Raw genomic sequence first — 18,447 nt, 5'->3', positions numbered from 1 at the left:
CACCAAAAAAGGAAAAAAATTTGGTTCCGTTTTCGTTAATTCGAAAATCGCTATTATGTTCTTGCTTTGAGGAATCAAATTTTTACGCAAATATCAGTAATGAGATGTGTTCAATATGAAGTGATTGTGTTTCTATGCTCTTACTTCGCATTTGTACACACTTGTATGTACGAGTGTTTGTAATGAAAGATGTTTGTTAAAAAATAATTTGTTAATAAAAAAAACAATACAGTTTTTAAGTCTAATAAATTCCGTTTAACGCTCAAAACTATGTAATTAGGTATAGTAAAAGAAAATATATAAATATACATATATATGTGTATGTATGGCAGGAGTAAATATATATGTGTGTATTTATGCAAATGTGGGCATGTATGTCATGTATGCATGCCAGCATTGGAAAATCTGAATGTATGTATGCACTTAGTCCAGCAATAAGGTCAATAATGATTAAGCCGTAGCCACAAACTCCGTGAATTAGTGTTGTTGCACCAAATTAATTAGAAAATTTTTGAATGAAAATGTTTCAATATACTTAAACTAAAAACCAAAATAAATAAAATGTTCAAATAAAGTTCATATTTTTCTATATAACCTTTTTAATGATATATATAAATTCATATATGTCTATGGGATGAGAGCAATCGATGGGCAGCGTGCAGCAAACCAATGCATAGCAGATGCCAATGCGGAAAAATGAAAACAGCAAAAGTTAATTAGAAAATATTATTTCGCACAGCAGCGCAACATGGTTTTGCCTTATGCTTCGCTGTAGAAAATAGACCCATATTTGTCATATAGTCCATATATGGTAGATTAACAAAAAACAAATCCTCTTAATAAAAATTGTGGTTATTTTCAATATGCTGGCCTTGATGCAATGATTTGTTTGTTATTGAATTTGCCATATCCGTATACTCAGTGGGTTAAAAATTTTATTTTAATAAATTTTCTGCATGATTTTTCATTACTCTTCACTGCATCGTTGCCTCGTTGGTTGACAGAAATTCAAATGTTGGTGGGGAAGTAATAACAAATAATCATTAATTTATAAATTCAGGTGGGAGAAAATTTTGCAATTTATTTTTCAACTGAGTCGGAGTTAATTTGCAGCGCATGCGGATTCTATGAAATGCTTCGGATGATGCGCTTTTACTTGCAGAATCGAATAAATAATAATATAAGCAAGTGGCTGATGTAACTAAATAAATAAAAGTTGAAGCAAGAAAATATATACGTAATATGTGAAGATGTAATATAAGAGATATGTAAAAAGTTACACAGGAAGGGGCAAAGCCTTTCAGGTATTTTATGATCTTTGTTGGCTGCGGTGCGTTTAATAACTACAGTACTGGGACTTATTGACAAGTTTTGATAGGTAACTTATATTTGTTTCTTATTTAATTTTATTAATATTTTTCACTAAAATATATTTCATTGTACTTCAAAAGCCTCATAATTCTATGCTTCAGACTTTATGCAAATTCTGAAATAATTCAACAAATTTTCAACATAAGTTAAAATTTTTTAATCAGAGTTTTGCGTGAAATTTCGGGCACCCAAATTTATAGCTCACTGAATTTTGGTATAATAAAGTGCCAGTTTGAAGTAGCTAAAAATTGCGTTGATTGATGGTATTTGGGTGTTTACTTGCACAAAGTAAAAATTATTTATGTAATCTCTTATCGAGGTTGATTTTTCTTTGTCTGATGCTATTTTCATTAGCCTTCTGAAATATTGTATGGAATTTATTTAATTTATCTTAGGAGTCTGCAAGAATAAGTTGTTCAAAGATTTTATATATTTAAATAAATAAAAAAATATATCAGGTATTTGTTAATGTAGAAAATTCTCAAGAGTGCCTGCAAAAAAAAAAAAAAAAAAACTCGCACTTTGTTATACCAAAATTCAATGGTCTATACCTCCTCATACTTGAAAATCTTCTAAAAACTCTCACCGAAAAGTTTAAACATTTGATTAATATTTTAATAATTTATCTAATTTTGTTTTTCGTTTACACGAACTTTGAAACTTGAATTTATGAGGTTTCCGTAGGAGAATGAATTATATTTTCATACAAAAATTATTGAAATTAAGTAAGAAATTAGTAAATTGTCAAAACTTATCAATAAATAAGTCCCTATCGCACCTAGTCCCAAGGCTGTATAATCAACTGCGTAGTAGATTCTAATAATTAAAAAAAAAGTATTATTTTGATTTTTTCATCGCATTTATTATAAATAAACAAATTTGATGCTTTCAGTCAAAAAGTTTGAGCTCCAGATTTAGGGTCACTAACTTATTTGTTTTCACAATCACCCACTTGCATGAACTTTTGCTTTTACAATGGACTTAAAGTGAGCTTAAAGCTTTGAAAGCTGTAGATGGAATTAGAGAGAAATTGTAATGAAATAACTTTTTTAAATTACTTGAAATCAATTTTGATTTTATCGACAAACAAAAACTTACGCAACAAGCTTCATCGCGAAAAATTGTCTAATATTTTAATAACTTTTTTAATTTATTTCCTTGATACTTGCATTATTGCGATACCTGGTACTACATATAGATTTTCATGGAACTATTTCATTATTTCTTCTAAACTTTAGGCACATTTCTTCGATGTCACCAACTTTGCATTCAAATTTGATAAGCTTAAGTGAGCTTTTAAGCTTTAACAGAACATAATTTCTAATTTTTATAGACAAAATGAGAAATAATTAAAAAAAATAAATTGTTATAAATGTAAGCTGAATAACTCGTAATAAAATGAAAAATAAAATTAACGTTTTCTCACTATAAAAAAATTCGTTCCTGAAGAGGTTACCCCTAGCTGAAATGCTCTCATGAAATCTAAAGTTCGAGTTATTCGAAAAAGCTCTAGCGCCCCAATTTACAAAAAAAAAAACCAAGACAAAATATAAGTAAATAAAAAAAATACAATAATAAATAAAAAAAAAAATAGACACAAAAATAAACTTCCAAGCATTAATAACACTCAAATGTTGATGAGTGTCGCGCGCTGATGAGCGCTCGTTGAAGTGGCCGTGCGAAATGCGAAAAGCTTAGCATTAAATCATGCATTTGCTGTGGAAGGATTTACAGCCCAGCTGCATGTTGAGTAGCAAAAGCTAAAGCTTAACGTGTAAACGATTTATAACACACGTGTCCACACTCTTCCGCATGCTTCTCCCCTTCCTTCTACACAGCCATAAAGCCAACTCCGAATTGATGTGTGTTTGCCAACACCAAAATAACCGAAATTAATGTTAATTGGGGGTTATTAAAATGGAATTGTTTAGGGTATTTCGAATTTTTTGACGCAAGCAATATAAGAGATTTTTAATTTTTCTTTTTTTTCTATTATATAAAGTTGTTATATTCTAATTTTTCACCATTACGTAAAACTACAAATAATTAAAAATTAAAGGATGGGGAAAATTAAGCGTCGTTAGGAAAATCGAACTCAAAACAATGCTAAAAAGCAAAATAGCTAAAAAAATAATTATAATTTTCATTGTAATTGGGTGAGGTGGGATTGGGCAGCGAATAACGAAAAAAGAGAGAATATAAAATAAAGTACCTGATTTCCTCCTTGGCCATGACAAGGATACGGATCGACGGCCGATTGCATTTCATTTCCACTCGCGACCGAATCGAGACACATATCAGTGTAAATATTTGCTATCTGAAATTGGCAATGAAGTTCGGTTGCAAACGATAAGTAGGTACATATAAGAGCCTATTTGATGCACATTGGTTTTACTGTTGCTTTTGTTTTTGTTTTTTATTCTAATTTTATTTTAATTTTCATTCTTATGATTTGCAGGCAAACCCATAACCAGTTCGAGTAGTAAAGGGGGATTAATTTTTTTTCTTTTTATTGCACGCAAATGCATTTTTTAGTAATTTTGTCAAACACAAAAAAAAAAGAAAAAAAATTGGTTGAGAAGGGAGGGCTTAATTAATAAAGAAATTATTAAAAATTCTAGACAAAGAAATAAAAAAATTATTTAACTTCAGCCTGTTTTGTTATTTGCTTTTGGTTTTTGGTTTTTAGTTTGTTTTTGCTGTTCTTTACTGATTTGTGGTACGGAGCTTGTGGCGGTCGCATACTCATTATTCAGCCTCACTGCCTTCGCTGGGCAATTGCTATTGTTGCTGTCGTTGTTGTCGCTGTTGTTATGTGATTAGGCTAAACATTTTTTGCACAAACCTGATTGCCGCCTTGCCTGTGGCAGGGATACAGCCCAACTGCCTTCTTCAAACTCTTTTTGTCCGCTGCAGAATCCAAACATGTGCGACCGCCAACGCCTAGATTTCTTATCTATATTGTTTTTGTTTTTGTGTTTTTAGGTTTGGAAAAATTTTAATAAATTATTTTGTTAATTACATACATTTTCTAGGGAAATAAGGGTTCAGTTTTTATATTTTTATTATTTATGTAAATACTTTTTTTTTTTTTTTGATTTTTTGTATTCCTGCTGTTTAACCTAAATAAATTTGTACTTCTCAAAAGTATTATTTCATTAATCAAATACATAATTAGTAAGCATGCATGTGTGTGTGAGGTTGTTAGTAATGGGCATGTAACTTACCTCGCCATGCGCCACTGAATCGCCGGGTATGAATAGTTCGGGATAGACATTGTCCAGATACCATTGGAAGCTCTTGCAACCCAGTCGCTCTCTGTTCGTAATAGAAAGAAATTACAGAAATGAATGTATATTTTTATAGCAATAATTTGTATAAATAGTGGCAGAAGAGAGTTATGAAGTCTTCACAAATTAAAAGAAATTTAAAAAGTCTACATACAGGGTGGTCCATTTAGCGTTTGGCATTTGAACTATCGAGGTATATTTTCCCTTTAGAACTGAACTAAAATAAGATGCCTGATTAGTCAGAAGTTTCTTGTTTTATAAAATGGGTTGCTTTTGCTTGACAAAGTGCTTTCAATGGACTGAAAAACGCTTGGTTGAAGAACAAAGTCGCTTCACATGAAACTCATTTTCACCTCGCCAGCTTTAAGAGCCAACCGAAAAGAATTTTCGCATTTGGAGGTCAAGGCAAATCAACACGTGGTCATAGGGAAGCCGAAACATTCACGATGAATGGCTGTTTGATACGGATTTTAGTCGGCGGCATCATTATACCATTTTTCTGATACAGTCAATGGAGAATGCTACCGCGCCCTGTTAGCCGATTTTTGTGTTCTTTTATTCCAGGGGATGATATAGACGAAATTTGATTTTAACCTCATGGCGCGATGTATCACAAAGTCAGCCTTTACCATGATAATTTGCGCTCTGCCTTTGGAAATCGTATAATTTGCCGAAACGATGATGTTAATTGGCTGCTCAGAAGCTGCGATTTGACCCCAATAAACTATTCGTCGTGAGACTTCTTTAAGAAAAAATCTACCTCAACCACCCAACGACGAGCCATGAGTTTTTACAAGAAATCGATGTTACCAATGGTAGATAAATGGCGAAACTTGCGCAAAGGTACTGGAAAATTTGGTTAACAGAATGAGCTACTAGCTAGCTAGCCGAGGAGCAAATTTCAATAGCATGAAACATGAAAGCTGTTTAATGGCAATTTTTACTCTTTTCAATAAAAAAAAAGAAGTAAAAATAAATTCAGCGCAAATTTTTAAATCTTTTTTTGTTTTTAGTCCAAATAACTGGCAAACGTAAAATGAAACTCCCTGTATATCAAAGAATTCGTTGAATTTTTCATTGATAATACTTTCAATGTGTTCAACTCGACTTCTTTTGTGTCGACCGGAAACTTAGATTAAGTTAATGTAGGTTGTGCCGGTTCTGCACTATGCAACACACTCTGGCTCACAGCTCGTGACTACGGTGTCTTTTCTTGATCTCTCCTAAAACCAATGTGAACTGGTCAAAAACTTTAAAAGATCCCACAGTGCTAAAGTATTCCAACTCGTTTAAGAATTGTTTACCTAACCGCGTAGATAGAGCTAAACGACGTCACAGAAAGAGCAAAATCGTCTCTTCGTCTTCTTTATCTATGCAGCTTCTGCATCTGAGCGTATCTGCTTTATGGGTTGCCTGTTATAAAGGCAATCAGTGTGCCAAATAAGCCCAGTTATTTTGGCTCAGCAAAGATTCCTTGCGTTTGATTACTGAGAGTCGGCCATAATTGTCTGTTTGCTATTCTTCCGAATTTCTCAAAAACATGACCGTGCCCACCCTGACACTATATATAAGGCAGTTTGGTGCCGAGTACTACTATATACTTCATCTGCTCTAAAATTCTCCTCGATGTCGCAATGGCCAAGAACCCATGTTACATTTGGGCGAAATGTCTCAGCCATCTCGTTAAGCGAAGTGCGGCATTTCATGGCTACCTTAGCGGGTGTCTACTGTTTTGTGAGGGCTTTGATTGCCGCTTGGCTACCTTTGGTAACATATTTAGATATCAACTTCAGTTATCATATCAGATTGTACTAGTGCCACGCTATAATTATTGTCATCAGTTTTGTCTGAAAAAAAAAACACTGCAATAGGCAGGTAGCCGCCAGTTGAAAGAGATTCCTAGATGTTCGGAATATATACCTCCGCCCACTTTATCCTCGAGCTTTGAGCCATCTGTGTATACATGAATGGGCTCGCCCTGTCTTACAACGTATCGTTCCCACTCTTCCCTTTTGTGTTCGTGCCGGAAAAATAGATTACACAAAGTTTTCTGCACTACTTCAAAATTAAACTTTACCTTCTCAATTATATTATTTGGAGTAGGACGTACGCATTTTTTAATATTGCATATTTCTTTAGTAATACGCAACTTAGTACCAAAACTATACTTTTTTTTCAAATATCTACTATACAAAAAAATGTTCATGTTTCGTACTTGAGCTTTCGGGATAAATGAAATATTTTATTTTTTAAATTTTTTTCATTTTTGGGTTAAAAACTTTTTCTTCATTCATCAAAACAAATTTTTTTTTTATTTTTAGGTTATGAAACTCTTTTTTCATTCATCATAGCAAATACATTTTTTTATTTTTTTATTTTTACGTTATAAAACTATTTCACATTTCATCAAAACAAAATTGTTTTTTTTATTTTTAGGTTAAGAAACTCTTTCTTCACTCATCAAAGCAAATATATTACATTTTTTTTATTTATTTATTTTTTAATTTTAGGTTATGAAACTTATTCCTTATTCATCAAAGCAAACAATTTTTTTTTAATTTTTTTTTTTTTATTTTTAAGTTATGAAACTATTTTTTTATTTATCAAAGCAAATAAATTCTTTTTAATTTTTTATTTTTAGGTTATGAAACTCTATCTTCATTCAACAGAGCAAATCAATTCTTTTTATTTTTTATTTTTAGGTTATGAAACTCTATCTTCATTCAACAGAGCAAACCAATTTTTTTTTAGTTTTTATTTTTAGGTTATAAAACTATTTCTACGTTCATCAATGCTTAATGGCCTATAAATATATTTTATATTTCTTTCCTCTATTTTCCGTAACAAATTCTTCCAATGAGATTACTTTTTGAGACTCTAGCGTGTACTAAGCCCTTAGATGAGGTGTAAATCCCAGTTCGATTTCAAGGGAAATACGCTTTTATCCACAGTTATATAGTTATATAAGTTTCAGCAAGCTATTTTGTTTAAAATTGAAATAAAAAACATCAGTGATCAGGCCCATCTGCCAAACTAAGTTCAGCGTGATCTGCTCTTTAAGCTTCGTGGAAACCCCTTATAAGCAAGTATTGTATTACAAAATGTTAAACAATACTGAATACAGAATGAAAGCAAATGCCAATTTAACCGCAATACTCTAAAAATTTTGCTCTATTGAAAAAAGTCTTTAGAAATACGCTGTAATTACTGTGTAATTTTAATTTCATCTGAACTTTTTCATATTCTCTTCTTAACTTGAAATATTTTTTATGATTTTGCTTAGTAAATTTCTTACTCACCTGAGCGCTTTGCGTGAGCTAACATCTCCGTAATCACCCTTGTTATGTCCGATGCGTTGATAATAATATTTCGAATAGTCATCCAACCAAACTTCAGCCAAGCGAACGGAATTCTTCCTCAGCACATTAACACCGGAACGCCACTACGGAAATTTCAAGCAAACAACAGGAAAAATAATATTTAAAAACAATTGAAAAATTTCTTAATTTATAGTCCAAAAAATTGGAGAAAATGTGTAAACGAGGAAATGAGGAAATTAATAAACTCAGCACTAATTGAAAGCAACAAGAAAAATGCAGCAACTTTCCAACTACAAGTACGAAAACGAACACGAGTTGGCAGTGAAGGATGCGCAGTAAATATTGTATATGGGTCAATACAGGGGGGTCTAAATATAAGTTGATTTTTAAATTATTACTATTATTTCGCTCCATATATTGACTATCGACAGAATGACGTTGAGAAATATTGGAAGCCTATTTCCAACCTATTCGGTTGCTCCCCAAATAGTGGTTTACTGAGACGAAAATTCATTCCAAATTAAGCTTGTGAGATTGGCGCGCAAGCGAGCAACACACACGACCCACAAGCATGTGATTGTGGTAGCTGATAGTGCAACTCAGTCAAGTACCATGGATTCATCTTTCAGTTCTGAAAGTCCACATTTCGCTCTCCATTTGAATGAGAATTTTTTATGAACATATTGGCTTTTTCACTTACGAGGTCTAATTGACGTAGAAGCTGAAACCAAAGTACCATCTGCTCTATTATTGCGTTTTAATATGGATATCGTGAGCTCCAATTGTATCATAAACTCGGTAAAAAAATCAGATTTCATGATTTGTTGAAGCCAATGCATTCGCTGGAAAAAACAGTTTCGTAAAGATTGTGCAGTTCTAACAGCATATTTTCATCCAATAACTTATATAAATGCCAGCTACAGAGGGGCTACAAAGCCATGCTCGCCATGAGCTAATATTGAAGACAAGAACGTGGACAAAATAAGATTTCAAACAATTGTTCATTGGCAAAACTAAATTCAGTATTCGTATTATCAACAATCTTTTTGATCTTTCTTTTTATCTGCTTCATATGCTAATCTTTTTAACGGCTTTACCCTCTTTTTAAATAAGTGCTGAAAGGTCGTAATAACTGCCGATATAAGCTTAAACAATTTAGGTGTTTGTAGCGAATATCGTCGAAACCAAGTTTCAACCTTCATCCCATACCTTTTGCGGAAAAATTGGCATCAACTAGAAACACCAAGGAAAGCAAAGCCCATATGCGCTTGGCTTTTCCAAAGAAACCAAAGAAAAGAAGGCCTTCACTTTGGTCAGCTACTACCAGCAGACACCACATAAAATATTTTTAAAATCAAACGGGTGCGAATTTTTACTCAGTGCGCTATCTTTATGCCGCTCTTAGGCTTGTATAACTCCTAGTTCCTTTGTCTTCGACATTCACCGCGTCTAATGCGTAAGAGTTCATGTATCTTCTGGAGAATATTTCTCGTCTGATCGGTATATTTCTTTGTGTTTGGCATTCGTTTGAATGGAGGAAGTCGAGTGATTTTCCTTTTCCATCACGAGAACACAACAGCTCACGACTCAGTAGTTGAGGTCGTAAATTTAATGGAAATAGGATTCCAACTCGTTTAACATTCTATTGACCAAATTTGGATCCATCGGATCATTCGGAATACTATTTCTACGCCAAGTTGAAGAAATGGCTGGCAGGAAAAAGATTTTATTCAAATCAGGAGGAGCGTTCCACGGACTTTTCGAACGACAGTCGTATTTATTCATCATAGACTTTCAGCTTACATCCCTTGTATTTAAGATATGTATATATTTATACGGCGTCCGCCGTAGCCGAATCGGTTGGAGCGTGACTACCATTTAGGAGTGAGTAGGTTCGAATCTCCGTGCATGAAACATCAAAATGATAGAAAAATGTGCTTCTAATAGCGATCGCCCCTCGGCAGGCAATGGTAAGCCTTCGAGTGTATTTCTGCCATGAAAAAGCTGTTCATAAAAAACCATTTGCCGTCGGGAGTCGGCTTCAAACTGTAGGTTCCTCCATTTGTAAAACAACATCAAGACCACCACAAGTAGAAGGAGGAGCTCGCCTAAACACCTAACAGAAATGTATGCGCCAATTATTTAATTTTTTGTTTTTATATATTTTTGGTGTTGTTTTTATTGTCAATGAAGTCATAAATGGTTTAAGTGAACTTCATTTCATACGCTTTTGGAGCGCCCTTTATGCGTACTCAAAAAGACATCAGTGAGTATTGCATGCCAGGAATGTTTCATTAGTGGCCTGCAATTTTCATTTGCTACGAAACGAGTAAAGGATATACACATAAAATGCCAAATTACTGCCTCAGCTGTTTTGCCATTGAAACACTAATTACCTGCTGCCGGATGGACGATCGCTCGGTGGGTATGTCGGTCTGTCGTTGGTCTATCTGGAACGTTGGTTAGTATCCTGGCTGTTTTCAAATAATTTTTAAACCACCTGCCGTCACACCGCTTACTCCTAGGCAACACGAACTCATTTCATATCATTGCAGTAACTTCACTTCAACAATCCACTCCCAGCTTTTCCATACAAAAAAAAAAAAACTTCATGTTTGGCTCTAAGGAAACCATTGCTTTTCTCTTGTGTGTTGTGAGTAGCAAGAACATCAGCAGCCCCCCTGCCATTACCTGCACCGTAAACCACTGCAACGATAATTGCTGAAACATGAGCGTGGAGAATGCTCGCAATCACATAACAACAATGAAAGCGAAAATCATGAAAAGTTGTTTTAAACCAAAAGTGTGCAGACATTGTGGCAACATTTTGAAGAATTGTACGTACGTATGCATGCCGGCAGTGAAGATTGTTGTGGCAAGGCCGTATATTTGTTTTTTTGGATGAGTTGAGCTTGAAGAATGCGATGGCTGGTGGTGGAAACAGATACTCGTATGTAAGCATTACAATGGCAATGGTTAATTGCTATTTCTACTACAGGATAAGGCGACGCTGGAAAATGTTATTAGAGATGTGGGTTGCGCTCGTGTTGCATGCGTGTTCGCTTCCTCTACAAACCACTGGGGAGCCTGGTCGTTCATGTTAACAATAATTGATGTAGCAACAGCAATTCTGTTTATTTTACACTTTACCCCCCCCTTTGCCCTCATATGCGGATCTATTTCCTTCTGCTTACTTTATCATTTCCACTTAGCCCCTTTCTGTTGCACCCCCGTCGTTTATTGTGCGTCAGGTGTTAAACATTATGGGGGCTACCCTCACTTTCCGGACAAATGATGCGTCATCAAGATTTGGTTCATAGACAGGTGAGATTGTGTGCATTACAGTGTGTGTGTGTGTGTGTGTTTTCATGATAGGCAAATATTTGCTTTGCATGCCGGTTTGCTTATTTATTGCACAATGACGGCTGGGGTCCATGAGCAATGGCAGGCATAAGAGGATCTTGCAATATACGTCTATGTTAGTATATAGGGTTTTCTAAGAGGGACGAGTCATTGTTACTAATTATTCAGCCAATGGTTTGAAATCATCATGGCCAGTTACACCATTGAGCTGCGCGTGTAAATGAGCGATTCCATGTCAAGTGATTAGACATTGCCGTCAATTTTGCTAAAAATTGGTTTATTTGCAGGCTTGAGTATAATAAGAAGTAAACAGCAAAAGTTGTGAAAACATTTAGTAACTTCAAGATTTATTCGGTATTGAAAATTTTGATATAGGGTTTTATAAAAAAATATTTTCGCTTCTTTTTGACATTTTGATACATTGTTTTTTCTTTACTGAGGTTTTAAGGTTAAACACCTTTTTTGAAAAAATTTTGTTTAAAAAAATGCTTTTTTTTATCAACATTTTTTGATATTTTTTTTTTTCATTTTTGAAAAAAAGCGAACGCTTCGATGTCCATTTTGCTAAGTGTTGTATTATTTTTCGCGGTGGTGGCTTGATTTGGCAGCCACGATCGTGCGATTTTTTCACATTGTAATTTTTTGTGGTGCTTTTGGAAGACGCAGCTTCATTCCAATAAACCGAAATCGATAGAGGCCAGCAAAGTCAAAATATCCCAGAATATTACTTAAGCCCAGCCATAACTACCAAAGGGTGTTTTTTTAGAGTCAAAATAACCCAGAATATTACTTAAGCCCAGCCATAACTATTATAGGGTGTTTTTTTAGAGCTTGAAAACTTAAAATCATAACAGAACACAGAAAACAGAAATGTTATTGGAATGCATTCTTTTTATTATGATTTCGTGACACTTTTGTTTTTTTTTTTTTTGTGTTTTGATATCCTATCCGGCATATATCCACCGCATCTACGAGTTACATGGTTTAATCGATCAGTGCAATTTTTGACTACTTTTTCCAATAAATCTAAATGAGACAAATCAGCAAAAATGTGACACGAAGTGACTTGGCTTCAATTCTTGCAAGAGCTGTATTTTATAGGCACCTAAGCCAAGAGCCTTACTTAAAATTTTCCACGTAACCGTAGGAGAAAGGCGAACACGCTGAGAATGACGGCAAATGGGCACTGCGGCGTCTTCTTTAACACTTCGTTCTATGCCCTACGCAATCAGATCTATTTTTTCCATATTTAATTTTCCACAATTTGGAAGCCTCATTCTGGTGTTAAATGATTCATGATGACTTGCCGAACCTTATATATATATATAATTGGCACATACACACTTTTTTGGGTGTTTGGCCGAGCTCCTCCTCCTATTTGTGGCGTGCGTCTTGATTTTGTTCCACAAATGGAGGGGCCTAAAGGAGGGGATATTTTAATGAGGAGCTTTTTCATGGCAGAAATACACACGGAGGTTTGCCATTGCCTGCCGAGGGGCGACCGCTATTAGAAAATTGTTTTTCTTAATTTTGGTGTTTCACCGAGATTCGAACCTACGTTCTCTGTGTGAATTCCGAATGGTAGTCACGCACCTACACATTCGGCTTTTTTTTGTTTTTCCCGAACCTTACCGAACGGAAATGTGAACACAGTTTGCCTTTCTCAGCTGTCAAACCATAGTTATCGATAGTCTTCATGCCGCTAAAGAGACACCCGATACAGCACACGACAAACTAGTACAACAACCTTTTCTTCAAAACTGTTTTTTGTTCGTAAATGGTGATTATTTTTATAGAAATATAGTTTATTGTCTCAAAAAATCATATAAATCCATTAAAGTTTTTAAGAAAATTTTCGGTATGTAGTTTCATAGTTCATTAAATTTTAGTAGGTACAATAAAGTAAAGGTGTGAAGTTGCGAGAAAAATCCAACTGATTTTTTATATTTCTTTTGCTTGGCGTTGTTGCCTATTTTCTCTATATAAGGGAGAATCACTGCTTTATAAATGCACTAAATCCACATTTAAGGTTGCTGAAGTTGTTATTATAGTTTGTGGAAGCATTTGAGTAAGTGGAGCAGAGAAATTATAAAATTAAAAATTAAAGCTAGAAAGAAAAGTAAGCGCCAATATTTACTTAAAACCCCTTAAAGAGGTTGCAATATCTGAATGAAGAAGGCGGATTGGTAGCACTTTTATGCTACAATAGGATAGTGCGCTGATCCACACCACAAAAATAAGGAAGTACTTAGAGGAAAAAAATGTAGCTATTTTGAAATGACCACCGGAAAGTTCATACCTATATTGAATCCTATTGAAAACGCTAAAACTAAAACTGCGCATCGTAAATAAACACCTCAAAACATGAATAAATTAAAGAAAAGGAAGCAAAGTTTATAACAAAAGTAAATTTTAATATCTAAAATAATTTAATTATTGCTTTTACGGAAAAAATTAAGCTATAATTAAATCGTCAGGGGTCGGCTGGTCTTTAAATGTGATTTTGAAGAAAAGTCCGCTCCATGTCTGATTCCTACAAAGCTTCAACTGCAACCAAAATGTCTTAGTGCAAAATATAAATCAAATTTTTCCATGTCTGCTTCTGGCTTTCTCCATTATCTAATCAATTAAGAAATAGGTCAACATTTCTATAGTCGTTTACACTTTCAAATATCAGATTTTGTGCAAAATAATTTCTGAACTGTAGCAGCAAATTACATCTGTACGCATGATTTTCCAGTAGGTTAGGTTAGATTGGGTTCAGTAAAAAACCAGTAAAGAACAGGAACCAAAACTAACACTTACTCCGAGCTTGCAAAAAGAAAACGTTGCCCAAATTCCTTTGGTGGGTATTTGGCCGAGTTTCTTCTGCTATTTGAGGTGTGCATCAAAATGTTTCTCTATTATATGGGAGTTCTGACGAAAATTATTAGGAATTTTTCAAATTTTTGTATCCAATTTGAAGTAATTTCTTTCAAGGTACGCCATGAGATGTACTTTAATATAAAAATAATGAAAATGAAAAAAAGAAGAAAAATAATCAAAATTGTTCCAAATATTGAGCTGCTATCGTTTTGTCGCAGGCTGTTGATACAGCAGTTATTGAAAATTTTGCGCTCGAATTCTTGCCACCGTTCAAAAGCGTGATGGGTATTTGCACGATGACATATGCTGTACATAATGACAAACATTCATTAACACCTCACGAACAGCTCGTTTTATTCAACTTCAACACCGGCCTGCTCTTAATGGAGAACCCTATATGTCGTAAGCTTTCATATTACATTAGATGGGAGTTTAAGTGAATGCAAGTGAGCGGATACATGCAACTAATGCAATACCTGTACACAACAACAACTACTTATATAACAGCCCCGCATATACATTAAGATATCAGACACTGCTCGTAGAATTAATTCGAATGCCTCGTCTCCCACCATCTTGCAAGCTAATGAGCTGTAAGCGAGTAAGCTTGGCAAAATTTGAACTTCACCTCCAGATATTGACAGCTCTAGCGCAGAGTTAAATTTTAATGATATTACATTTCAAAGCCAAAGTTGAGAGGAGAAGAGACGGGTAATTGTCTACTTAGCTTGACAATCTTGCTTTATTTACCCGAACTACAGCTATAGAAAGATGCAGTAGCGCCCTGGGCAAGCAATTAGAATAAAATTTATGAAGAGTGCAGTAGGCAAATGAAACGATAATCGGGAGCAAGAGAGAAATGTTGTGATGCTGGAATCACCGATGTGTAACTTCACGCCCGCTGAAAGAGAAACTGTGCTTCAGCAGACACAGCACCTTCGCACAAGGCAATGAAAACTCAGGTTTGACCCCACAGCACTCGTACCCTACCCATCGGTTGCCAGATCATTCGTTTGTGATCACCTTCAAGCCTGGACGGCAATCCAATCGGAAATAAAAATTAAAGGTAAGCCTAAGAATATACCGGAATATGTACAATCACCATGAACAAAATGGTCAGTATGGACAAGGATGCGTTGGCTCGTACGAGCTTGAGGACCCTGCTGGAGTAGTTTATTGAAGATGGTGGCGAATACATTGAATAACAACTTCACTAAGTATTTTCGTCGAGTTTATCTAAGGGTGAGCGTCGAGTTTATCCAGGGTATGTATGTTAAAGCGGTGATTAGTACCAGGCTGGGATTTTTCACATATCGGAAGCATAGTTAATATGTCGCGGACTATCTGGAATAAGTATGGAAATAAAAAGTAAGAAGCTTAACGCTTCGGCGCAGTAGTCGAGTGAATTTCTGCATGCCCTCCACTCGGTAGGGCTCAGGTTCTTTCTGTGGGCATGAAACACCAAATGTTAGAAAAGTTTTTTTTTTTTTGGGCGTCCCTTGGTGGTTTGCGATATGCCTCCGAGTATAAGTTTGTTATGAAAAGGCTCCTCATAAAAATCTAAGACGCTTCGGAGGTGGCGTAAAACTGTAGGTTCCACCAACATCTAAATGCATACCACAATTTGGAGGAGGAGCACCAAAAAATACCCAACAAAGGATGTACGCACCATTTACATGTTAGTCGGAACGCAATTGTGTCAAAGTCATATGAGCTGGATTGGCAATTCGAGTTCTTCGTGTATAGTTGGTCCCCTATTATGGTATTCAAGGGAGTGGAATATGAAGCGAACTGATTAATTATCTTTCAAAAGAAGTTTGCTGAGTTCAACGGTTGGTGCACGTACTGGTGCCTCGTAAAGCCTACTTCTCTTGTGTTATTTCAAAGCATTTTTTTAACTGGCTATTATTCTTCAGTATTCAGTGGATCTTACATTGCATAACACCCATTGCGCTGCGCCCCACTGAATTTGGCCGCTGACATATATCCAGTTCTGGATCATAAATTACTATTTGGGTGGAATATCGAAAGTTTCATAGTAAGAAAGTAAGAGTTACTAAAAACCCTGAAGCTTTAAACTAAGATCACTTTCTCTTAAAAGTAAATGTTTTAGAGGATGCTAGCAGAGGATATTCTAATTTCTTCATAATCCTCGAACACTTTTTCTATGTATCTCTCTATTTCTTACCTTATACGGTGAACGTTTGCGGAATATATGGCCAACATGTGAACAGGGTATAATCTCCAATCTACCACCGCACATCCAGCTCTTGAATGACAATTCCAAATTCTCTCCACCCCAAATATCGAAGCCAGAGTCATAGGTGCCTAGACGTTCGAAGAACTCACGATCAATGGAGAAAAGGCCACCGGCCATGGTAGGTGAATAGACGGGCTCAGCGGTGTTCTGGAAGAGAGAAAAATTAAAAGTTTATTAAAAAATGTTTTCTAAAATAAATAAATCTATAATAAAACATTATGGAAAAAAAATTCTACAATCGTATAGATAAATGTGCCCATAATTATTAAAGTGGTCTAAGTCATATATTTCTTGTTCCGAGATATTTAATGAATTGCGTTTGAAGGAGTTAAAAAATATTTTTTTATAATGCGACATTTTAATTCATAATTTTCCTAGTCTTGATTAATGCAAATTTATAATCGTTATGATTTCAAACGAAAATGTTGGGTTTAAAGCTCTAATTGACTTAGACCATTTTCAAAATTAATTCAAAGTCCTATTAATGACTGAATGGAATACAGAACTATGTGTTGTATTTGAAATTTATTTTATTTTTTATTTATTTATTATTTAATTTATTAATTACTTTTAAAAAGTAATCGCTTTTTTCTAGTTTGTAGTTCTGTAATTTTTAAAAAAAAATAGCTTTTTTTGCATTTTCTTAAAGATATATTCAAAAATGTGTAAAAAAATGTTAACTCGAAATCTTGAAAATTGACGAAGTTATACTTCACATATCATTTCAATAATCGCTACTTAATACTGAGCGCTCTCACTGAGCGCCGGCAATGAAAACTTTAAATGCGTTTTTCTCAAAACGACTTTTCTAAACCAGGGTGTGGCCTCGATTTCTCGAAGACTTATGAGCCGATTTAAATTTTTTTTTTTTTTAAATATACTGGCTACAGTCGTACATAGCCGTTTTTAAAAATTCCAAAAATTAATATTTTTTCAAGCCTTTCGAAAACAAAAAAAGGGTGAAAACACAAACTCATTTTTCAAACCTGCACCATTTTCTCAAAAAAAAAAAAAAATGAAAAAAAAAAACGCCACGTGCGACGATACTTTCAGATGATTTTTGACCGCTGTGTCGTGGCAAGATTTCAGATTTTTGACCCCAAAATTTATATTGTTTTTCAATTTTTTTTTAAATTCATATAGAAATTCTGACATTTATAAACAAAAAAAATTTTGGTTTTTTGTATTCAGGTCACTGAATCCAATGCTACAATATCCGCCGATTGAAAAGCCCCGGCGCGACCTTTCTGGAAGAATTGAGTGTACATCCGCCATTTTAAATTTCAAAAATTTAATGGGAGCAACCGAAACTTTATTAAAAAAAAAGACGATTTTCGGGATCAACAATCACCACTAATATTGCCATTCCCAACACTAAACCGTACCGATACGTTATGTCTTCCTATTCCCACCAAAGTAGGTCAAATGGCCCGTCTTTAAAATGTTATATATGTATATTACTAAGAAATATATGTAATATTTCTCGGTAAAACAATTAACAAAAGAGGAGTAAACCTTGAAAAAATACACTCGATTTATACTTTAATAAAAGTCGTGAAGGCAAACGGCGATTTAATAAAGTTATGTCTAAGAACTTCTGACAAAAAGCTTAAAATGGGTCATTTGACCCGTCCTACCAGGACGGTGTTAATATAATAATAGGACTATGAATAAGTTCGTTGCGGTTTTACAACAGATGGCGTAACTTGATTATTATTCCATCGATCCACATTTCCAAACATTCATTGGAGAGCTACTGTCGTAAGGCACAAACGTCAGTATAAGTTTTTTATTTGAAGCGTAAACAACAATATTTTTACCACACTTGAAAATGTCGAATCTCGTGCCAAATAATGTGTTTTTGCGGGGAATTCTTCTTCATTATTTTAATATGAAGAAAAAAGCAGCCGAAAGTCATCGTATCTTGGTGGAAGTTTATGGTGAGCATGCTCTATCTGAGCGAACGTGCCAGAAGTGG

At 34.6% G+C, this 18,447-nt stretch overlaps 1 protein-coding gene across 2 annotated transcripts in view; it reads right to left on the bottom strand.

The window, feature by feature from the left end:
* Positions 1 to 16,614, bottom strand: part of LOC128868760 (putative polypeptide N-acetylgalactosaminyltransferase 9) — a 34,117-nt gene extending 17,503 nt beyond the window's left edge. Inside the window, exons 1-4 of one of the 2 annotated variants that reach the window (XM_054111233.1) lie at positions 16,398 to 16,614; positions 7,961 to 8,103; positions 4,599 to 4,689; positions 4,217 to 4,327 (exon numbers count right to left, since the gene is read on the bottom strand). In XM_054111233.1, coding sequence (XP_053967208.1) covers positions 4,217 to 4,327; positions 4,599 to 4,689; positions 7,961 to 8,103; positions 16,398 to 16,586 — 534 coding nt within the window. In that variant the 5' untranslated portion in view covers positions 16,587 to 16,614. Of the gene's footprint in view, positions 1 to 3,583; positions 3,689 to 4,216; positions 4,328 to 4,598; positions 4,690 to 7,960; positions 8,104 to 16,397 lie in introns of both variants that reach the window. The other variant, XM_054111234.1, reaches the window with a different exon arrangement.
* Positions 16,615 to 18,447: the final 1,833 nt, after the last annotated feature.

This window comes from Anastrepha ludens, chromosome 6 (assembly GCF_028408465.1).
Source record: "Anastrepha ludens isolate Willacy chromosome 6, idAnaLude1.1, whole genome shotgun sequence".
Taxonomy (NCBI): Eukaryota; Metazoa; Arthropoda; class Insecta; order Diptera; family Tephritidae; genus Anastrepha; species Anastrepha ludens.
Note: the sequence above shows the minus strand (reverse complement) of the source record. Positions and strands in the feature narration are given on the sequence as shown.